The 24,891-nt window shown below is 44.5% G+C and overlaps 1 protein-coding gene across 2 annotated transcripts in view; it reads right to left on the bottom strand.

The window, feature by feature from the left end:
• LOC110524008 (neuron navigator 2) overlaps positions 1-24,427 on the bottom strand; it is a 158,825-nt gene extending 134,398 nt beyond the window's left edge. For both annotated transcript variants that reach the window (XM_090232955.1, XM_090232961.1), the window contains exons 1-2: positions 24,306-24,427; positions 23,239-23,775 (exon numbers count right to left, since the gene is read on the bottom strand). In XM_090232955.1, the coding sequence (XP_090089081.1) occupies positions 23,239-23,337 (99 nt within the window). In that variant the 5' untranslated portion in view covers positions 23,338-23,775; positions 24,306-24,427. The remainder of the gene's footprint in view (positions 1-23,238; positions 23,776-24,305) is intronic.
• Positions 24,428-24,891: the final 464 nt, after the last annotated feature.

Raw genomic sequence — 24,891 nt, 5'->3', positions numbered from 1 at the left:
TAATTTGCAAATAAATTCATTAAAATCCTACAATGTGATTTTCTGGATTTTTTCTCTAATTTCATCTGTCATAGTTGAAGTGTACCTATGATGAAAATTACAGGCCTCTCTCATCTTTTTAGTGGGAGAACTTGCACAATTGGTGGCTGACTAAATACTTTTATTGCCCCACTGTATTTGAGATTCTTCAAATAGCCACCCTTTGCCTTGATGACAGCTTTGTACACTCTTGCCATTCTCTCAACCAAGCCTCATGAGGTAGTCACCTGGAATGCATTTCAATTAACAGGTGTGCCTTGTTAAAAGTTCATTTGTGGAATGTATGTCCTTCTTAATGCGTTTGAACCAATCAGTTGTGTGGTGACAAGGTAGGGGGGTATATAGAAATACCCCTATTTGGTAAAAGACCAAGTCCACAGTATGGCAATAACAGCTCAAATAAGCAAAGACAAAGGACAGTCATCATTACTTTAAGACATGAAGGTCAGTCAATATGGAACATTTCAAGAACTTTGAAAGTTTCTGTAAGTGCAGTCGCAAAAACCATCAAGTGCTATGATGAAGCTGGCTATCATGAGGACCACTACAGGAAAGGAAGACACAGAGTTACCTCTGCTGCAGAAGATTAATTCATTATAGTTACCAGCGTCAGAAATTGCAGCCCAAATAAGTACTTCACAGAGTTCAAGTAACAGACACATCGCAACATCAACTGTTCAGAGGAGACAGTGTGAATCAGGCATTCATGGTCGAATTGCTGCAAAGAAACCATTACTGAAGGACACCATTAAGAAGAAGAGACTTGCTTGGCCCAAGAAACACAAGCAATGGACATTAAACCAATAGAAATCTGTCCCTTGGTCTGGAGACCAAATTGGAGAATTGTGAGACACGGTGTGTGTGAACGGATGATGTCCGCATGTGAATTTCCCACCGTAAAGCATGGAGGAGGAGGTGTTATGGTGTGGGGGTGCTTTGCTGGTGACACTATCTGTGATTGATTTAGAATTCAAGGCACACTTAACCAGCATGGCTACCACAGCATTCTGCAGAAATACGCCATCCCAACTAGTTTGCGCTGAGTGTTTTTTCAAAAGGACAATGACCCAACACACCTCCAGGCTGTGTAATGACTACTTTACCAAGAAGGAGAGTGATGGAGTGCTGCACCAGATGATCTGGTCTCCACAATCCCCTGACCTCAACCAAATTGAGATGGTTTGGAATGAGTCGGACCGCAGAGTGAAGGAAAAGCTCAGAATATGTAGGAACTCCTTCAAGACTGTTGGAAAATAATTCCAGGTGAAGCAGGGTGAGAGAATGCCAAGAGTATGCAAAGCTGTCATCAAGGCAAAGGGTGGCTATTTGAAGAATCTAAAATATATTTGTTTAATCATTTTTTTGGTTACTACATGATTCCATATGTGTTATTTCATAGTTTTGATGTCTTCACTATTATTCTACAATGTAGACAATAGTAAAAATAAAGAAAACCCTTGAATGAGTTGGTGTTCTAAAACTTGACCGGTAGTGTATAGTACCACCTCTCCCAGTTTACTCAATACTTGTGTAATACCCTTGTTAGAACCAAGTATTTTATTTATTTGTTATAATTCATTGGAAATGTATAAGTGAATAGGTTGGTTTACTTTTAAGTTTTGACCAATAAGGTCGCTTGTTAAGCTGTGGCCTATGAGAGTTGACCTGGTTAACGGAAGGCCTGGGGGGAAAAAAAGAGGGAGAGAGACGTTGAGAAAAGGATGGACATTACATTATGACCTTTGGTGAAGAGAAATTATAAAAGAAGACGATAGAAAAAATGTCAGTCTCTCGATGTGCAAAACTGATAGAGACATACCCCAAGCGACTTACAGCTGTAATCGCAGCAAAAGGTGGCGCTACAAAGTATTAACTTAAGGGGGCTGAATAATTTTGCACGCCCAATTTTTCAGTTTTTGATTTATTAAAAAAGTTTGAAATATCCAATAAATGTCGTTCCACTTCATGATTGTGTCCCACTTGTTGTTGATTCTTCACAAAAAAATACAGTTTTATATCTTTATGTTTGAAGCCTGAAATGTGGCAAAAGGTCGCAAAGTTCAAGGGGGCCAAATACTTTCGTAAGGCACTGTACGAGTAGTGAGTAACCACAATGGTGGGGTGCTTCGGGACATTATGTGTGTCGTCATTTTGTTTTAAGCTCCAACGAGTTTAAGCAGGCTTGAAATAATTTGGACATCGGGTGTGCACGACTCATTGGGGTTAATTATTTTCATTTATTTTGATGTGGGGCTTTGAAAATGTAATACACATTTTGAACCTTGTGTATGTTACCTTGGTGGAGTCATTTCCTGTTTCAATTGAATGCATGGGGAAATATATCCTTATACAATAACAAAAATCTATAATTGTCACGGTTTTCTGTATGTGAAGGAGAGTCGGACCAAAATGCGGCGTGCAGATTGCGATCCATGTTTAATAAACAAACGTAAAACACGAATCGATACAAACACTACAAAACAAAGAACCGAAACAGCCCTATCTGGTGAGAACACAGAGACAGGAACAATCACCCACAAACACACAGTGAAACCCAGGCTACCTAAATATCAAATCAAATCAAATTTTATTTGTCACATACACATGGTTAGCAGATGTTAATGCGAGTGTAGCGAAATGCTTGTGCTTCTAGTTCCGACAATGCAGTAATAACCAACAAGTAATCTAACTAACAATTCCAAAACTACTGTCTTATACACAGTGTAAGGGGATAAAGAATATGTACATAAGGATATATGAATGAGTGATGGTACAGAGCAGCATAGGCAAGATACAGTAGATGATATCGAGTACAGTATATACATATGAGATGAGTATGTAAACAAAGTGGCATAGTTAAAGTGGCTAGTGATACATGTATTACATAAGGATGCAGTCGATGATATAGAGTACAGTATATACGTATGCATGTGAGATGAATAATGTAGGGTAAGTAACATTATATAAGGTAGCATTGTTTAAAGTGGCTAGTGATATATTTACATCATTTCCTATCAATTCCCATTATTAAAGTGGCTGGAGTTGAGTCAGTGTCATTGTCAGTGTGTTGGCAGCAGCCACTCAATGTTAGTGGTGGCTGTTTAACAGTCTGATGGCCTTGAGATAGAAGCTGTTTTTCAGTCTCTCGGTCCCAGCTTTGATGCACCTGTACTGACCTCGCCTTCTGGATGATAGCGGGGTGAACAGGCAGTGGCTCGGGTGGTTGATGTCCTTGATGATCTTTATGGCCTTCCTGTAACATCGGGTGGTGTAGGTGTCCTGGAGGGCAGGTAGTTTGCCCCCGGTGATGCGTTGTGCAGACCTCACTACCCTCTGGAGAGCCTTACGGTTGAGGGCGGAGCAGTTGCCGTGCCAGGCGGTGATACAGCCCGACAGGATGCTCTCGATTGTGCATCTGTAGAAGTTTGTGAGTGCTTTTGGTGACAAGCCGAATTTCTTCAGCCTCCTGAGGTTGAAGAGGCGCTGCTGCGCCTTCTTCACGATGCTGTCTGTGTGAGTGGACCAATTCAGTTTGTCTGTGATGTGTATGCCGAGGAACTTAAAACTTGCCAGCCTCTCCACTACTGTTCCATCGATGTGGATAGGGGGGTGTTCCCTCTGCTGTTTCCTGAAGTCCACAATCATCTCCTTAGTTTTGTTGACGTTGAGTGTGAGGTTATTTTCCTGACACCACACTCCGAGGGCCCTCACCTCCTCCCTGTAGGCCGTCTCGTCGTTGTTGGTAATCAAGCCTACCACTGTTGTGTCGTCCGCAAACTTGATGATTGAGTTGGAGGCGTGCGTGGCCACGCAGTCGTGGGTGAACAGGGAGTACAGGAGAGGGCTCAGAACGCACCCTTGTGGGGCCCCAGTGTTGAGGATCAGCGGGGAGGAAATGTTGTTGCCTACCCTCACCACCTGGGGGCGGCCCGTCAGGAAGTCCAGTACCCAGTTGCACAGGGCGGGGTCGAGACCCAGGGTCTCGAGCTTGATGACGAGCTTGGAGGGTACTATGGTGTTGAATGCCGAGCTGTAGTCGATGAACAGCATTCTCACATAGGTATTCCTCTTGTCCAGATGGGTTAGGGCAGTGTGCAGTGTGGTTGAGATTGCATCGTCTGTGGACCTATTTGGGCGGTAAGCAAATTGGAGTGGGTCTAGGGTGTCAGGTAGGGTGGAGGTGATATGGTCCTTGACTAGTCTCTCAAAGCACTTCATGATGACGGATGTGAGTGCTACGGGGCGGTAGTCGTTTAGCTCAGTTACCTTAGCTTTCTTGGGAACAGGAACAATGGTGGCCCTCTTGAAGCATGTGGGAACAGCAGACTGGTATAGGGATTGATTGAATATGTCCGTAAACACACCGGCCAGCTGGTCTGCGCATGCTCTGAGGGCGCGGCTGGGGATGCCGTCTGGGCCTGCAGCCTTGCGAGGGTTAACACGTTTAAATGTTTTACTCACCTCGGCTGCAGTGAAGGAGAGACCGCATGTTTTCGTTGCAGGCCGTGTCAGTGGCACTGTATTGTCCTCAAAGCGGGCAAAAAAGTTATTTAGTCTGCCTGGGAGCAAGACATCCTGGTCCGTGACTGGGCTGGATTTCTTCCTGTAGTCCGTGATTGACTGTAGACCCTGCCACATGCCTCTTGTGTCTGAGCCGTTGAATTGAGATTCTACTTTGTCTCTGTACTGACGCTTAGCTTGTTTGATAGCCTTGCGGAGGGAATAGCTGCACTGTTTGTATTCGGTCATGTTACCAGACACCTTGCCCTGATTAAAAGCAGTGGTTCGCGCTTTCAGTTCCACACGAATGCTGCCATCAATCCACGGTTTCTGGTTAGGGAATGTTTTAATCGTTGCTATGGGAACGACATCTTAAACGCACGTTCTAATGAACTCGCACACCGAATCAGCGTATTCGTCAATATTGTTATCTGACTCAATACGAAACATGTCCCAGTCCACGTGATGGAAGCAGTCTTGGAGTGTGGAGTCAGCTTGGTCGGACCAGCGTTGGACAGACCTCAGCGTGGGAGCCTCTTGTTTTAGTTTCTGTCTGTAGGCAGGGATCAACAAAATGGAGTTGTGGTCAGCTTTTCCGAAAGGGGGGCGGGGCAGGGCCTTATATGCGTCGCGGAAGTTAGAGTAACAATGATCCAAGGTCTTTCCACCCCTGGTTGCGCAATCGATATGCTGATAAAATTTAGGGAGTCTTGTTTTCAGATTAGCCTTGTTAAAATCCCCAGCTACAATGAATGCAGCCTCCGGATAAATCGTTTCCAGTTTGCAGAGAGTTAAATAAAGTTCGTTCAGAGCCATCGATGTGTCTGCTTGGGGGGGGATATATACGGCTGTGATTATAATCGAAGAGAATTCTCTTGGTAGATAATGCGGTCGACATTTGATTGTGAGGAATTCTAAATCAGGTGAACAGAAGGATTTGAGTTCCTGTATGTTTCTTTCATCACACCATGTCACGTTAGCCATAAGGCATACGCCCCCGCCCCTCTTCTTACCAGAAAGTTTGTTTCTGTCGGCGCGATGCGTGGAGAAACCCGTTGGCTGCACCGCCTCGGATAGCGTCTCTCCAGTGAGCCACGTTTCCGTGAAGCAAAGAACGTTGCAGTCTCTGATGTCCCTCTGGAATGCTACCCTTGCTCGGATTTCATCAACCTTGTTGTCAAGAGACTGGACATTGGCAAGAAGAATGCTAGGGAGTGGTGCACGGTGTGCCCGTCTCCGGAGTCTGACCAGAAGACCGCCTCGTTTCCCTCTTTTTCGGAGTCGTTTTTTTGGGTCGCTGCATGGAATCCACTCCGTTGTCCTGTTTGTAAGGCAGAACACAGGATCCGCGTCGCGAAAAACATATTCTTGGTCGTACTGATGGTGAGTTGACGCTGATCTTATATTCAGTAGTTCTTCTCGACTGTATGTAATGAAACCTAAGATGACCTGGGGTACTAATGTAAGAAATAACAAAAAAAAAAAAAAAAAAAAAAAAAAAACTGCATAGTTTCCTAGGAACGCGAAGCGAGGCGGCCATCTCTGTCGGCGCCTGATTCCCAATCAGAGACAATGACTAACACCTGCCTCTGATTGAGAACCATATCAGGCCAGACATAGAAATAGACAAACTAGACAATGAAACATAGAATGCCCACTCAGCTCACACCCTGACCAACCAAAACATAGAAATATACAAAGTAAACTATGGTCAGGGTGTGACAATAATCATTCCATCTGAAGTTAATACCCTATTTGTCATCCCCCTAGAGAGTTTACAATAGGGATTCTTCTTGGAGATGTCCTTCTCACCTAACATCCCATGCTGTTGAGATACTCTAGCTAAGTTAATATCGTGAGAGTCAAATTCGAGCCTGGTGAGAGGGTTACACTTGAATGTGCTACTTTCCAAAGAGGATGAGAGTACAGTCGTGTGCTTTGGTAGTTATGAGTCAGGGCCATCTGACACATCCATTATTCTGAATTAGAATACACTTCACTAGTCCAAAAATGTCCAAAGATCTGAAGTGACAGTGCAAGGTGTGACCTGAAACAAGTCGCTGATCTGTAGTGTGGCACAGCTCTGGCATGGCCTGCCTACCTCACACAACACCAGTCTGCCCTGATCACATCATCACTACAGCTCTTTTGTCCACAGAGCACAGAGATCACAGCCCCTGGCAGAGACACAGAGGAAAGGAAAGGGAGTAAAGGAGAGAAAGGAATGAGGAGTAGAACAGAATAAGCCTCTGCTCAGTGGCACTAGACATGTCCTTACCTAGAGGGACAGTGCGAGAGAGCGAGACAGACTGACAAAGAGACAGAGAGACATCGAAAGAGAGAGAGAGAGGGAGTGAAGTTGAACCATATGTCCAATGAGGAAATGAAATGTACAACCACTATTGCAGTCATGATCCTGTTCGTCAGAACATAACAAACCCGTGTTGTATCACTCTCTGCAAACATCTACGTCGGGGGTCATCCTACTACACTTTGCAACCAAAGACCAGACTTCAACATTGTCTCCATCTGCAACTCGAACACAGACCTAGTTGAGTGTACCAGAGGCTGGAGTCTCCTAGCCTGGACCCAGATCTGTTAGTCTCGCTAAGTCCTAAAAATGTAGGATCTTAATTGGAGCCAGTTTCCTACAGAAGGAAAACAATCCTGCAACAACAGGACATTTTAATTATTATGTGGATAATAATTCATGGATATTTTTTTGTAGGGGTTGATGCACGTTCGTTAGGGAAAATCAAGTCATTTTAAACTTTAGAAGCCTTATTAAACCTCAAATGCACTCCAAGTTTGCATTTATAAATCCTAAAAAGACTACAATATGTCCAGAACTGTGCTGTACGTGTCCTCACCCACACCTTTATTTATTATATGTAACCAGGTAAGTTGACTGAGAACACATTCTCATACAGCAACAACCTGGAGAATAGTTACAGGGGAGAGGAGGATGAATGAGCCAATTGGACGCTGGGAATAATTAGGTGACCATGAGGGACAGATTGGGAATTTAGCCAGGGACACTCCTACTCTTCTGTGCCATGGGATATATTTAGTGACCAAAGAGAGTCAGGAAACCAGTATAACATCCCATCTGAAAGACAGCAACCTACACGGGGCAATGTTCCCATCACTGCAATATATATTTTTTAATTACACAAAGGAAAGAGTGCCCCCTACTGGCCCTCCAACACCACTTCCAGCCACATCTGGTCTCCCACCCCGTGACCAATCAGAACCAACCCTGCTTAGCTTCACAGGCAAGGCAGCAGTGGGTTGCAGGGTGACACGCTGCTGTTCAAACTCCACTGGCTCCCCATATGCTCACGCATTGACTTTAAAATCCTGGTTCCCACCTACCACGCTATCCACAACTCTGGACCCAAGTACCTGTCTGACTTTATCCTACCCTCCTGCCCCACACGCACCCTTCACTCCTCCAAGTCCATCTCCCTTCAGCAGCCCCACAACAGATTAAAAATGATGGGTGAAAGGGCTTTCAGTTGTGCGTCTCCTCGGCTGTGGAACGCACTTTCATTAACTGTCAGGGCTGCAGAGTCTCTGGCCTCATTTAAGGCACAGCTAAAGACTGTCAGAACAGCTTTCGAGGACCTATGTTAATTCTGTTCTCCTGTCCACCGGTTCTGATGACACCTGTATATAGCTTTGATTGTTATCTGCTTACAATGTTCTGTGTTTTGGATTGTTTTTATTGTCCTCATTTGTATTTTCTTCAGCACTTTACAAATGAAATTAATTGCTATTGTTTCCAACAAAATTCTCAGCAACAAAGGAGTGATCAAATTAAGATCCTACATTTGTATGATCTTTGTCACACATGGCAGCACAAACAGATCTGAGACCACCCACCAGGCACATATGTCAGTTCAACTTCTAGTTCTGATTTACATTTGGTTGAGTTGTCAATTTAAGTGAATTCAACGTGAAATCAACAACAAATGTCACCATGTCATCGGATTTAGGTTAAAAGAAAAATACATTTAGGTTAAAAGAAAAAAATGACGTTGATTACTTTTTTCAAATCCAATCGGTTTTCCACATTGATTCAATGTCATCACAATAGATTTTTTCATTTGAAATGTCATTGACTCAACCAGTTTTTGCCCAGTCTGCAGTTTAGGATTTTCCCAGGTTAGGTTTCCTGGACGGTAACCCAACAGCAGAAGCTGTCCTTTTCTTGACTGCAGCTGGCTGGGTTGCCTTTGGGAGCTGAGCTCCCTGACAGGCAGTTATCTCAATGCCAGATCTGAGACAACACGGCAGATTACAGGCAATAGATGAGCCAATCGAGCAGATTACAGCCGTAATCCACTGTCTCCTGACACTCAGGGCCTGATCCTGCTAATGTTGGTGTCTTTCTGGCTCCTTCCTTCCCTCTCACATCAGTACCATATGGGAGCCTATCATAACCATATGAATTGGCTAGGTCAGGTGAACATACGGTGTGCAAATATGCTACTTCCATCGATCTTCTGAGGGGAGCCAGTAGCCTACTACAGAATCACTTGGCTGGCCCACCACCAGCTTCTCCTGAGGCACAGAGACTGGGGGGTGAGATCCTGCAGGGATACTTCAGGGCAAAGGCGGACATGCCCAATGGAAATAGTTCAGCCTTTGACTGTGCATTCAATGCTACAGTATAGCACTTCAACCAGTAGCATTGATTTGACGGAGGGTACTGTATGGAAAGCAGTCGTCAGATGCTTTCCAAGATGAACAATGTTGGCACCTTCGCGTGCACATTTGATGCATACACGGAATCGGGCGCACGGTGATACTTCGACAAGGTCATTTAAGTTAATGAGCAAACCAGAGTCGCATTACCCACACTTTCAGAACAGCACACACTGTATGGCAACAAAGACCTACAATGCAGTCAATAACAGTACCATGGAAATGTATTTGACACACACTTGTATCAAACACACACACACACACACTGATAAGCTGTTCAGTGGGCCACAACCCTCCATGCTGATCTCTTGCAGTGAAGAAAGGAAACAACGAATTTGTATTACAACAGGGGTGAGAGAGAGAGAGAGGGAGAGAGAGAAAAAGAGGGAGACTAGAGATAGGGAGAGAGAGAGAGAGAGAGAGAAAAAGAGGGATACTAGAGATAGAGAGAGAGAGAGAGAGAGAGAGAGAGAGAGAGTTAGAGAGAGAGAAAAAGAGGGAGACTAGAGATAGGGAGAGACAGAGAGAGAGAGGAAAGAAAGAGAGAGAGTGAGACGGTGACAAAGAGGTCAAATGGACGGTCTCTCGGGGCAACTCATTCCCCTGGGCACTGAAGGCTGAACACAGGCAACAAGCAGAACCTCCTACACCGTAGCAAAGTGTGATCAGCGTGTATAACTGGAGGTTCCTCTCACCAGGCTCCTCCCAGCTACACCACAGCAGTTCCACGAGGACCTCCAGACCTCCACAGTGGCGGAACAGACAGCCAGTCAGACTGAATCACAGCAACCTGACGTGAAGACAGGGTTTACTACTCTCATTGCAATATTAATAAGGAGATGATGTCATCCAGACGTCGCTGCTGCACGATGGCGAGTCTGCCCTCGCTTGAACGCAGTGACAGAAGTCACCTCGAAGTGACAGGGGCAGCCTTGGGTGAAGAAATGCGCAGCAAGCTCCTCCTGCTGAATAACACATGGTCTGGGGCAAATCAAATCAAATCAAAAACACATTTTTATTGGTCGCATACACATGGTTAGCAGGTGTTTATACCAACAGATGGTATAAAATACAGTATATACATATGATATGAGTAATGTAAGATATGTAAACATTAGTCAAGCGGCATTATCTAAAGTGACTCGTGATCCATTTGTTAAAGCAGCCAGTGATTGGGTCTCCATGTAGGCAGCAGCCTCTCTGAATTAGCACTACTATACTACTGTTACAGAGTACCGAGGCACAGGTAACAGGAACGCACAAATGATGGAGGTATAGCGCTAATGATCATCTAAGTATCACGTTGGGGTCACCAACACAGGGTCGTTGGGAAATAGGTCTCAGCCTTACAGATGTTTCTCATTTTGTTCGAGGGGTGGCAGGTAGCCTAGTGGTTAGAGCGTTGGGCGTTCCACGGTATCTGTGGTTCTTTCACATTTGCCAGATGAATCAGTCTCTAAATCCCAGATGGACATTATTATTAATGAATGCCCTGTTTTCCATGTTAATTGGCTCCTCCAATGGCAGCCTGACAGCTGGCCATCAATAACCCCACGAGGGAGGCATCCTCCATTAGAAAACAGCAGGAGGAGAGGCAGGGGAGGAGACCTGCATAATGTGTCTGAAGGTCTGCCTATAACAATGTTCCAGCAGTCTGGAGCTCAGTCGTACTCTTTAGAGCAGCTTATGTGATTGAGGAAACAGGAAGTCAGGTTGAGACACCAGGGGTGACCACTATATTGTATGTACAGCATATCAAACTGGGGAAAGGTATAATCAGCTAAACAGCCTCAGGGATATACTGCTCAATATTTTATATAGTTATGCTTCCATTAAAAATGTATGGGTCTTACCCTCCTCCCAGAACATTGAACTATAGTTTAGTGAGAGGGAGTGAGGGATGCATTCCTACAGGCAGTGAGGCAGGTGTCCAGGTGTAAGAACACCTTCTGAACAGATGGAGGGGTGAGGAGTCTGTCTGGGGCTCACATTCCTCTCCATCGTCAGCCAGTGTCCATTAGCCAGCTTCTGCTCTGCTGCAGCCTGATCCAAAACATCTGGCAACGAGATCTTACAGTTCTACAGTTTAATCCATTACTCAGTTGGTCCATCAGAGAAGCCATCCAATCCAGGTGTAGTGTATAGTACAGAGTTTATAGTACAGTATAAACATCACATCTGGCCAGTCAGTCCCATCTGTTTCAGCTGGTGCCCTGCTACGTTTAAATCATCCAGACTGGCTTGTCTGCTTCAAACGCTGGGTCAAACACACAACATTCCTCAAATCTCTCCAACTATCAGTGTGCTTGAACATCTACTGTATCCTAGAAGGACAGTCATCAGGGAACGGCATAAAACACATTCAGTATGGGCTTTCAATGAGACACTATCAATGGGGTTGAGACTAATAGTGCTGCTTAAAACTCATAAGGAGTGATACGAATGATCATATCTGATAAACATTTACCATTGACACCCAAGCCAGTGACAGTCTAGGTATGAGATGAGAACAGTACTTTTCACAAGTTAATTCATTTAAATTAATTTATAGCCATTCATACTTATATTCCAGAGACTGCTAGTAGATTAGCTTTGGCTGTGGGCCAAGCTGCTCCTTTATGACTGAATTAAACGACCATCTGTGGAGCAGGCATCTCCACAACTAGGTTTACAGCATGGATCTTTCAGAGTCTTGTCACTTTCATGCAAATGAATATTGTCATTTTCACGTTTTCATAAATTCTTAGTATACGTAATTCCCAAACATTCTAAGGCATTTGTGAATATTCTATAGCAATAAGGTGTCACACCCTGATCTGTTTCACCTGTCTTTGTGCTTGTCTCCACCCCCCTCCAGGTGTCGCCCATCTTCCCATTATCCCCTGTGTATTTATACTCTGTCTGTTGCCAGTTTGCCTTGTCAGGTCTTACCAGCGGTCTTTCCCGCCTTCCTGTTTCTCTAGTTCTGTTTCCTAGTTTTTCCCAGTTCTGACCATTCTGCCTGCCCTGACCCCGAGCCTGCCTGCCGTCCTGTACCTGCCTGACTCTGACCTGATCACGAACCTCTGCCTGCACTCGACTTACTCTTTGCCTGCCCCGTGTTTCTAATAAATGATCTGAGAACTGTACTATCCGCCTCCCGTGTCTGCATCTGAATCATATCCTGAGTCGTGAGAGTACGAACTGGCATGACTGACCCAGCAGATTCGGACCAGCTCCGCAAAGCTGTCTCCTCCCAGGGAGCCACCATTGGAAGACAGGAGGAGTTACTTCAAGGTCTTCTGGAAGGATTCCAGACCTCGGAGGAACGTCAGGACTGTGCCTTCAACACATTGCTGGAGCAATTCCGCGGAATGTCTGTGACGCAGCCCGCCACTACAGTGACACCCCAGACTGTCAATTACCCCATTACCAGTGGTGTTTCTCCCTAATCTACCCCAGCTTCCGAAGAAGCCCACTTACCTCCTCCGGAGCGCTACGCTGGAGATCCCCAATCCTGGCGGGCATTTTTCTCCCAGTGTTCTCTCATCTTTGAGCTACAGCCCTCTTCATTTTCCTCGGATCGCTTGATTATAGTGTATGTGATAACGCTGATGTCCGTCGAGGGCACTTGTCTGGGCTCCGGCGGTGTGGGAGCAACAATCCACCGTTTGCCTCAGATTGGAGGAGTTTGTGGAGGAGGTACGGAAAGTGATTGATTCTCTGTTGTCTGGGAGACAGTGTAGTGTGAAAGACTACGTGGTGGATTTACGCATGTTGGCAGCTGAGAGTGCCTGGAACCCGGAAGCCCTGTTCAACGCGTTCCTTCCCGGGTTGTCGGAGGTGATTGAAGACGAGCTCGGGAGCTGCCCCTGGACCTTGACTCCCTTATAGCCTTGACCATCCGGATCGATGGGCGGCTACGGGAACGTAGGAGGGAGAGAGAGTCTGTTCCCTGTCGCCGACGTTCGTCCTCAATTTCCACCTTGCTTCTGAGGAATCCCGGAAATCCCCGAAGCCCACATATCCGAGTGAATCTGATGTCGGCTGAAGTTTCTCGGAGGTCACCAAGGGCTGTCGAGTCATCTCCTCCAGAGCCCATGCTACTGGACAGGGCTAGATTGGGTCTCTGGTGACTCTGGCTAGATTGGGTCTCCCAGGGTCTTTGGTGGCACAGTCTAAGTGCCTTAGACCACTGCGCCACCCAGGAGGCCCCGTGCATACGTAGACTTAACACCCAGAGCTGTTTGCATTGTGGAGCTATGGGACATTTTTATCTGCCTGCCCATTAAAGAACAAGGATCATCAAGGAGGTACTAATAAGAGTACGCTGGTGAGCCATATGGGGAGTTTCCATCTTCCATTGCTCGTACCCCTCTCTATGCTACCCTGTTGTGAATTGACCAGTCCAAATCTCTTTGGGTGCTCATAGACGAGAGCTTTATGGACGCTACCTGGTGTCGGAGCTGGGAATCCCCACACCACCCCTCTCCATTCCCATGAACGTCAGAGCGTTGTATGGGCGCTCTATTGGCAGAGTCACCCACACCACGTGTCCCATTAACCTGAGAGTGTAGGGTAATCACAGTGAGTTTATGCAGATCCTGCCCATCGAATCACCTCATGCACCTGTGGTTTTGGGGTTGTCCTGGCTCCAGAGGCAGAATCCCCTGATCGACTGGGTTATTGGTTCTATCCTGGGTTGTAGCCCGTTTTGCCATGGGCATTGCTTAAAGTCGGCGCTGTCTGCCCCGGGAAAATCAATACGAGGGGAAATAGTTAGTCACTCACCCACTCCTCCAATGACATTACATCCTGCTTGCAGCCAGCTAGCTATCTAGCTAACGTTAGGCTCTGTGTTTTTAGCTTGCTACAGAAATAGATACGCTAGCATATTAGCCACGTTATGACTGACTTGTGATCATTTCCCTTGCCAGTTCGATTGCATTGACTTTGCCAGCCTTAGTTACATTCTTCCATTTTTTTCCCCCAAATATTGAGTCATTGAAACTGAAACAGTGCATCCCGAATGAAGGCATCAAACAATGTGATTTACAATCTGAGAGCAATATTTCTTTATACCAATAAATCTATTGGTGAATCATGTATTGAACTGCATCCATCCATACTGCCAAAAATGCCTTAGTGTACGTCATGGAACGTTGAATCAAATAGAACCTACTTTTAAAACCTCTTGTAAATTTGTTTTTGTAGCATAAACTGGGAATTTGATATTGTTTACTGATCGTATGATTGTCTGTTTGTTTCATATCGGCAAAGTAGTTAAAACGCTGCCAGTTCCACTTTAAATGGTAGCCTTAACCTTTAATGGGATTTTGTCCCGCCACTGGTTCTCAGATGAAAACACGTTTTACGATCTCTATTACCGACTGCAATACATCCTGTCCCTGAAGAGTAGCTCTCAGATACTGTATGTTTCCTCCAAAGTGAACTCATCATTGCAGCCGGACACCACACTTCCTCAACCATGTCAATATAAGGGTTATTCCACAAAATGAGTCCCTTTTGGGTAGTGTAACTTGGTGATTTATATATATATATTGTTTTATACATCCTGTCATTAAGAGCACATTTTCAACTTAATACAAAAAATATGTTTTCCCATCTCAAGGGGGTAAAAAAAAAGACTATAGTAAGTGCCTATTAAGTGCCAAATAAAGTAACAGGGTTGACTGTAACAGGGTTGACTGTAACATGGTTGACAATTTCATCTTAAATCAGCCATAACTCCCCTTGTGACAGGAGGAATGGAAGCTTGTGTGCAACAGGGAGGGGCAATTGAATGCAAGCTTCACCCCAAAAATGATTGTAAAAAATGCTCTAGCCTGTCTTATATGGGGCGGGAGGTAGCCTAGTGGTTAGAGTGTTGGGCCAGTATGTGAAAGGTTGCTGGATGACGAATCCCTGAGCTGACAAGGTACAAATCTGTTGTCCTGAGAAAATAGTTAACCCCCTGTTCCCCGGGCGCAGGAGATGAGGAGGCAGCCCAGCGCACCTCTCTGATTCAGAGGGGTTGGGTTAAATGCCGAAGACACATTTCAGTCGGACAACTGACTAGGTATCCTCTATCAATGTGTAACAGGGTTGATGTGTTATGCTTGACTCGCTCAAGTTTCCCACCAAAAAGTGACGAACCGGCTCACCTGTTTTTACACTACGATTTTTCTATTAGATGTTTCTTTTGAAAAACGTATCAAAATAGGAATAGCTTCACCGTATTAGAACACGAGTTCAGTTCATGTAACAGAGTTGACCTGAAAAAGAGGGACAGGCGTAAATGAATCACTAATCACATGAAATAAATAATCATATTCAAAATGGACTTTGCCAAAGAAACAAAACGACCAGGGCTTTTACAATGATGGTGAAAACTTGGGAGGGATTGTTGGGTTTTAGGCTGGGTTTCTGTGTCAGCACTTTGTGACATCTTCGGATGTAAAAAAAAAGGGCATTAAAAATCTATTTGATTGATTGATCAAATCTTCCTAGAAGTCACAGAGGGGACACGGAGGGACACGTCAAAATGCAGCATTTTGTCACTTCAGAAAGTCTTTATTCATATTAAAAAATCTGATTTATTGAACTTTACATCTGGACCATATTAAATCAAATCAAATGTATTTATATAGCCCTTCGTACATCAGCTGATATCTCAAAGTGCTGTACAGAAACCCAGCCTAAAACCCCAAACAGCAAGCAATGCAGGTGTAGAAGCACAGTGGCTAGGAAAAACTCCCTAGAAAGGCCAAAACCTAGGAAGAAACCTAGAGAGGAACCAGGCTATGTGGGGTGGCCAGTCCTCTTCTGGCTGTGCCGGGTGGAGATTATAACAGAACATGGCCAAGATGTTCAAATGTTCATAAATGACCAGCATGGTCGAATAATAATAAGGCAGAACAGTTGAAACTGGATTAGCAGCACGGCCAGGTGGACTGGGGACAGCAAGGAGTCAGTCAAAGGGCACTTCATTTAATATAATATCAAATTCAATATTGATGCACAATTTCTACTTAAAACATCAAATGGACGCAAAATGGACACATTTCATGTAACGAACCATAAGCACATTACAGAGGACTACACTCTTAGAAAAAAAGGGTTCCAAAAGGGTTCTTCGGCTGTCCCCATCGGAGAACCCTTTTTGGTTCCTGGTAGAACCCTTTTTGGTTTCAGGTAGAATCCTTTTGGGTTCCATGTAGGGTTAAGGTTCTAGACAGCACCTTTTTTTCTACGAGTGGATGTATTTCTATAGGATGTCGCTAAGATGGGGGCACAGGTTATGATTAGGCATTAAAACAAAGGAATAGAGACTTCATAAACAGTGGTAATGCAACATAATGTATTAGAAATACCACAAAGCTAGCTATTGGAAGCACCCAGATGAACCATGACCTCAGCATTACTGCTGGGGGCCCTTTGGGATGATGATGATCATAGAGTGTGGTGTTGTTATGAGGTTGTTGCCAGTAATCAGGGGCCCAGTGAGAGGCAGGGTCAGGGAGGTCTCCGTATGCAGGTTCGCCTGGGTAGGCAGCCAGTCACCTATACCCCTGGTCCCAACCCTGTCTCACCCCTATTGCTCTGTTCACTCAAGCAAAAAACAACCGCATGCTAAGCAATCCCAGGATGTATTGCATCCACATTCTCTCCAAATGACAGTTCCCATGTACAGCACATAACTTAGTATGCAAATGTTTTACCAGTACCGTAACATCATGAGCGTACAAAACACTCATCAAACCTAATTTATTGGTTCATCTAAGTTGAAGATGACAAACTCAGCTGAACTACTGGGATGCTTTGGCTGTGAACAAAAGGTGATTACTGAAGTGCATCTGAAAGAACAAGCCTAGAGAATTTGGGCACTGAAAATCATAGTTATAATCCTGTAATAAAAACTTGTGATGCCAGTGACAGATGGTCCGAGGGGAGGCCAGTGGGGGATGCTTCTGCAAGACTAAGGCACATAGCCAAGGTGAACGATTCCATCACACTGTCTCACTGATCTGCCTACAGCACTGTGGTTCTGAAAATAGCACAGCCTACAACAACCCATACCCTCAGCTTAACCGCACAACACTGTTCCTATTCAACCTACAAAACACTAACAGGGTACTTCGCCAACAGACGGTCATTGAGAGGTGAGCATAGGGCCACTGGAGCCACATATTCAGGCTGAAGCATTATCACACACACATTTTGTACATCAAAGGCATCCTGCTTATTAGCATTCACCACACACCACATGGCCCTTCTTATTCTTCCGAATTCAAATGAACCCATAGCAGAACCAGGACAGGTACAGTAGTAGTGGGGTAGTGGGGTGTAAGAACACTCCTGCCCTCCCTCAGGTGTCACAGCTCTGCCCCTCGACCTGTTCTTCAGGGCCTAGAGGAGGACCTAATTGAAACAAGTGCCGTCCATCCTCCAACCTCTCCGCATTTCCATCCCACAGACAGTACCAGTCAGTCCCTTCAGTGGCTTGTAAGCTCCAGTCCCCTCTGGTTCTCTGTTCTTTAGTATGGCCCCTGAAGAGGCTTGTAAGCTCCAGTCCCCTCTGGTTCTCTGTTCGTTAGTATGGCCCCTGAAGAGGCTTGTAAGCTCCAGTCCCCTCTGGTTCTCTGTTCTTTAGTATGGCCCCTGAAGGGGCCAGTGCTTGTAATGGTGTTCCCCTTAGTAAGTGCACTGCGCCATGGAGGGGATCATGGGTTGATATTACCGAGGCATCGCAGGGGGTTCCTCACATTAGAAGAGCATGATTTAAGCTCTGTCCAAAAGTGTAAGTGTGTGTGTGTGTGTGTGTGTGTGTGTGTGTGTGTGTGTGTGTGTGTGTGTGTGTGTGTGTGTGTGTGTGTGTGTGTGTGCGTGTGTGTGTGTGTTTTACCACTGCAGCTGCAGCATGGTAGGTAAAGATGATATTGACACCTTCTAAAAGAACAGATGTCTAATCAGATTTACAACCAGAAGGAAACATGAGATTCTGGGTGACCTCACCCACAGTTCAGGGACAATCCTCAGGATAAACACGCCATTTAATAGTCTTACCATTGTCCCCCTTGCAAGCTTTTGTGTCTGTAATCTATGGTTGCTTTGGGCAGAATAGCACACCTGCTTCACTGTGAAGTAGAAGAATGTCTAAATGTTTACACAGCAGAGAGAAGATGTGTGGACATTCTCTCATTTCTGCAGGAGAGCAATTCTCTCCCTGAGATCAAATTGTCATCCATTAAAAAGTGGAGAATGATATTTTGACTCAGAATGCAACGGCACAGCTCTCACCATACGGCCTAATCCCCGAGGTTGATGATGGATGTGTGTACATTCCGAATAAAACAATGAATTGCATATTCCACCATATCGCACCGTTCATATCACAGGTGTACAACCATCCATTACACCTTCCTTTATCTTTAGCGAAATCAATCAATCAATCAATCAATCAATGCCACCCCTTTCCATGGGAGACCGAGACTGTGGTGACAGGGTAACACAAAACTCCTAGCGACAAGGATAGAGAAAAATATGACTCTGGATTTCTGAAATATGACGCACAGATTATGGACTAATATGAACGAATATATGAAGAAAATAGTAGTAACCCTCTTGAATAGTACTGTACTCCTCATCCTCAATCACGTCATCTAACATACTTTAGGCTGAACTTTTCCAATCGATCACGAAGACAAAGTCTGAGCTAAAGATACCCTGGCTCTGTGTAGTCTAATACCTTTTGACAGGATCACTTGATGCCCCTCCATAACTATGGACAATCCACCATTATTTCCAGGCCCTATAAACTGATTAGGATCAATGTCAGTGACTACAGCTAACGCATTTGACAGGACCCTAGTTCACACAGAAGTCCTCTCCTCCAACTCCACAGTGAGGAAAGGAGAGGAGACAAAGCTCTGTCCAACACTACATAGGATCAGCAAAATAATTCACTTTTATTTAACCTTTATTTAACCAGGCAATTCAGTTAATAACAAATTATTATTTACAATGATGGTCTACCCTAACCAAACCCTAACCCGGACAATGCTGGTCCAATTGTGCACAGCCCTATGGGACTTCCAATCACGGCCAGTAGTGATACAGCTTGGAATTGAACCAGGGTCTGTAGTGACACCTCTAGCACTGAGATGCAGTGCCTTAGACTGCTGCACCACTCATCACACCATTCTATTCCTAACCTTCCATTACAGAGCTTGCAGAAAAGAAAAATAAATTAATATATAGTGCTGCAGAGCCTAGATGTGCACCAACGTAAGAACACACAAAGACAAACAGATGTTATGTCTGACTCTATGACAACTTTCAACAACTCAACAAAAATTGTTATGAAATGTGTGCTTTGTTATAAAAGTGCCAATAAGTGTAATTCAAGGAGGGCACAGTTGGGGCACATGTGGACTGTGAAAACAACTGCCTAATTTGACTAACTTTGACTAACTTTCACGACAAGAAATCAAGAAATAGCAGGCCAAAGTAGATATACAGTGGGGCAAAAAAGTATTTAGTCAGCCACCAATTGTGCAAGTTCTCCCACTTATAAAGATGAGAGAGGCCTGTCTTTTCATCATAGGTACACTTCAACTATGACAGACAAAATGAGGAAAAAAAATCCAGAAAATCACATTGTAGGATTTTTAATGAATTTATTTGCAAATTATGGTGGAAAATAAGTATTTGGTCACCTACAAACAAGCAAGATTTCTGGCTCTCCCAGACCTGTAACTTCTTCTTTAAGAGGCTCCTCTGTCCTCCACTCGTTACCTGTATGAATGGCACCTGTTTGAACTTGTTACCAGTATAAAAGACACCTGTCCACAACCTCAAACAGTCACACTCCAAACTCCACTATGGCCAAGACCAAAGAGCTGTCAAAGGACACCAGAAACAAAATTGTAGACCTGCACCAGGCTGGGAAGACTGAATCTGCAATAGGTAAGCAGCTTGGTTTGAAGAAATCAACTGTGGGAGCAATTATTAGGAAATGGAAGACATACAAGACCACTGATAATCTCCCTCGATCTGGGGCTCCCATAACCACCTAGGGACCTAGTGAATGACCTGCAGAGAGCTGGGACCAAAGTAACAAAGCCTACCATCAGTAACACACTACGCCGCCAGGGACTCAAATCCTGCAGTGCCAGACGTGTCCCCCTGCTTAAGCCAGTACATGCCCAGGCCCGTCTGAAGTTTGCTAGAGAGCATTTGGATGATCCAGAAGAAGATTGGGAGAATGTCATATGGTCAGATGAAACCAAAATATAACTTTTTGTTAAAAACTCAACTCATCGTGTTTAGAGGACAACGAATGCTGAATTGCATCCAAAGAACACCATACCTACTGTGAAGCATGGGGGTGGAAACATCATGCTTTGGGGCTGTTTTTCTGCAAAGGGACCAGGACGACTGATTCGTGTAAAGGAAAGAATGAATGGGGCCATGTATCGTGAGATTTTGAGTGAAAATCTCCTTCCTCAGCAAGGGCATTGAAGATGAAACATGGCTGGGTCTTTCAGCATGATAATGATCCCAAACACACCACCCGTGCAATGAAGGAGTGGCTTCGTAAGAAGCATTTCAAGGTCCTGGAGTGGCCTAGCCAGTCTCCAGATCTCAACCCCATAAAAAATCTTTGGAGGGAGTTGAAAGTCTGTGTTGCCCAGCAACAGCCCCAAAACATCACTGCTCTAGAGGAGATCTGCATGGAGGAATGGGCCAAAATACCAGCAACAGTGTGTGAAAACCTTGTGAAGACTTACAGAAAACGTTTGACCTCTGTCATTGTCAACAAAGGGTATATAACAAAGTATTGAGATAAACTTTTGTTATTGACCAAATACTTATTTTCCACCATAATTTGCAAATAAATTCATTAAAAATCCTACAATGTGATTTTCTGGATTTTTCCCCCTCATTTTGTCTGTCATAGTTGAAGTGTACCTATGATCAAAATTACAGGCCTCTCTGATCTTTTTAAGTGGGAGAACTTGCACAATTGGTGGCTGACTAAATACTTTTTTGCAACACTGTATTAGAGTGTGCATGTGTGAGAATCCAGAATATAAATATGTGGTGTGTAGGGACAGTATATCATTTGGAAAAGAAAACGGTATGTACAGTAGTAGGTATATAGGATGAGAATACAGTATATACACATCATCTTCTGAGGAAACAACAGTTTATAAACAGAATATGATATGACCGGCTTTCAATGACTCTATCTATATACATGGGGCATTAGTCTCAAGGTGCAGGGCTGAGTACCATGCAGGTAGCTGGCTTGTGATGGCTGTTCAACAGTCTGATGGCCTGGTGATAGAAGCTGTTTCTCAGTCTCTCAGTCCCGGCTCCGATGCACATGTACTGTCTTCGTGGTAGCACAGTGAACAGACCTTAATGAGGGCATGCAACGTGCCCCCGGCGGTGCGTTGGGCTGATGGCACTGCCCTCCGAAAGAGCCAGGCGGTGACTCAGCCCGACAGAAGGCTCTCAATGGTGCATCTGTCGAAGTTCGCGAGGGTCTCAGGGGCCATGCCGAATTTCTTCAGCCACCTGAGGTTGAAGAGGCGCTGTTGTGCCTTTTTCACAACAGTGTAGGCGTGGTGGGACCATTTCAGGTCCCCAGTGAAGTGCACGCTGAGAAACTTGAAGCTTTTGACCCTCTCCACTGCGGCTCCCTCGATGTGGATGGGGGCGTGCTCCCTCTTTTGTCTCCAGTAGTCCACAATCAGCTCATTTGTTTGTTTTTTATGTTTAACATACTTTTTTTTTTAATGTACTGTACTTTTGGCAAACTATTGGAGATTTACGATGCGTTAAAAAAAATTCTTCACCCGTTTCGAATGTTGTATTGTTTTTGTGCATCTCTGAGCGATGTTTTATCTATTCCCGGGGTCATTTGATGTTTTCCTGTGTATCTGAGCTATTTGCCGTTCAAGCAGGCAGAAGTACAGCCAGTATGACGAGTTATGCATCGTATGGCCCCGGGAATTGATAGAAGATCGCTCAGAGACGACACAAAAATGATATAACATTCTAAATGTGTGACTCTTTCCTTTAACAAACAGTATTCTTCTACCTGTACCCATCAAGAATCCAAGAACCCTGAATCATAGAAACCGCAGGTCTGAACAAACATAAAATTTTATCAGCCACAGATGAAATAATGACAAATAAGGGTCGGCTGAATGAAGGACAACAATGAGTTAGGAGTAACAAGGCAATTAGGTTGCCATAAGGCGTGAGTGAGGGGTCTAATGTAATAATACTCAACACCGAGCTTTACTTTGTTCAAAGGGAGACTTCCACACGGGAAGTCATCAAAAGCGATTTATCAAAACAAATTACCTAATTTCTACGACAGCCCCACAGTTCAAAGTTGACGCTTCAGCAAAGCGTGACCAATATATGCTGCCCCAGCTGCCAGCCATGGAGGTGGGGTGGGGTGACAACCTAGCTACCGCAGAGAACCCCCTTATAAGATCCTGGTCTAAGGCCTGAACAGATGGGGGGGACGGGTTCTCCAATAACTCTCTTATAAAAGACACATAATCAACTCTGCAAATATGCATATTGTATCTAGCCAAGCATAACAATACTTTTGTTCCTGCCATCATTTATATTCTTTCATACCATTTCTAAGTTTTCCAACAGATGACAATCAAAATGACTTATTGAGTAGTGATTATTCAATAATTTAGTCCTATTCAGATTCAGAGATGAAAGCATTCAGAAACTCCTGTGACATGCACACATTTTGATGTCAGCAGAGGATTTGTCCAAAGAATCAACCATCGACACTGAGACACATGGTGCACCATCCGCTGATTTGATACACCACCTTAACATCATTATGTCAAAATCAACAAGCTCCTGTTTGTGACACGATGACCACTGTGGAGCAGGGCTTCAGGGCAGCTACCTAGAGGTCATTAGGGAACAGACAGAGAGACAGACAGCATAGTGGCCTCCACTTACCTTTTTCTGGTCCTCCAATGCATGTGTCACAGGCTTCCTCCTCTGGTGCTGGTGCTGGTGCTGGTGCTGGTGCTGGCTCCCCTCAGCTCCCGATTCCATCTCAGGCTGAATGCCAGATACCCCCTCTCTTCTCTGCTCAGTCCCAACTCGTCAATATCCACAACCCAATAATCCCCAAGGGGAAGGGAAATCCCAGATCCTTCTTCCCAGGTTGTCAATAAGGATACACCACTTCTCAAAAGAAATGATCAGATTCGACACCTCCCAAAGGACTCTGGCAGTGGTGAGGTCAACCATAGCTCTGCTTCTTCAGTCTCAACCCAGAGATGCTGCATTGAGGACTGGGCCACAGGATTGACAGGAGAAACTGGGTCCCAGAGGATGCTGGTCTCTGACCCATGGTGATTCGTTAGGGATGCAGCCTGCAGCAGTGATGCCCTGCCTTCATTGGAATTGATAGGGTTTAACCCACTGATGATGAGCTCTGATGAGCATAGTTCAGTCCAATGGGCTTAATACACTTCCATCACGCATGATCTGAGAGAAGAGCTTGAATTACCCACCATGTAAATCACACTAATGCTGCAGTCAGAGATGTTGGGCCCCATGGAGACTGTTGTCTTTTTATGATTGTTGGAGATAATCTGATCATTTGAGATGCCAACAGATATTGCAGCTGAACTAAACTGTATTTAAAGATAAGTAATCACCATCTGGCAGTTGCAACCTAAATGTATTTTATGAACATTTAGCTGCAATGAATATCTATTTGTAAGGTTAGATTAAATTGATACATCATCTTTGTGATCTTCATCATCATCGTTTAGGAAAATCATGATTCTCAAAACTCCACACTGTCACTAAACTAAAGTTACCCAAATAAGCTGCAGACTATAGTAGTTAAACGCATTTAAAGTTTCCCCATTAGAAGTAACCTACAACATGAATGATATTCTGACTGTGAATGCAATGTAAAAAAGAAAGCTCTACAAATGCACTCCAAAAGGAACGTAGTCCAACATGATATATATCACTGTGGGAAAATTCTTGAAATGTAAAACACTCACCGCAATAAAAATCCTGTGTTCGCTGAATATCCATGCAAGAATATGAAACGCTCATCTCCCGTGCGCACATCGTGCAACAGCACAGACCATGCTTCCCATCCCCATCAAATCATTACGTCACCACAGTGAGCGCCAGGCTAATTTTCAATCGTTTTTTTGGGGCACAGCTTTCTTGTTCCATCTATAGAGCTCGTTCCCATGCGTACTTTTAGCAATGAATTTTCTGCCATCTAGTGTCAAAAGACGTAACCTCCGCTATTCATTTATTGCACCTTCGACCGCAGGGGCATCGAGCTTTGCTAGGCTACTGTATGAAAATGCTCGACTTTTCGGAATGATACATTCTTGAACTTTCCATCTCCTTGAAATTAGTGGTAAATTGTTATAACATAATCCACAATAACCAGGTGAATACAATATAACTAACTGGACTGTCTACAGGCTGGGTGTACTAGGGAATTGGTTGTAAGTCCTATCACGCATGATGGTCCTACACCAGAAGTAGGTGGAAACAGCAAAGTGATTTTTGGTGTCAGGGAAAATGTATGGGAGTAAAAAGTACGTATTTTCTTTAGGAATGTAGAGG

Source organism: Oncorhynchus mykiss, chromosome 1 (assembly GCF_057628025.1).
Source record: "Oncorhynchus mykiss isolate SJ-2025 chromosome 1, ASM5762802v1, whole genome shotgun sequence".
NCBI lineage: Eukaryota > Metazoa > Chordata > Actinopteri > Salmoniformes > Salmonidae > Oncorhynchus > Oncorhynchus mykiss.
Note: the sequence above shows the minus strand (reverse complement) of the source record. Positions and strands in the feature narration are given on the sequence as shown.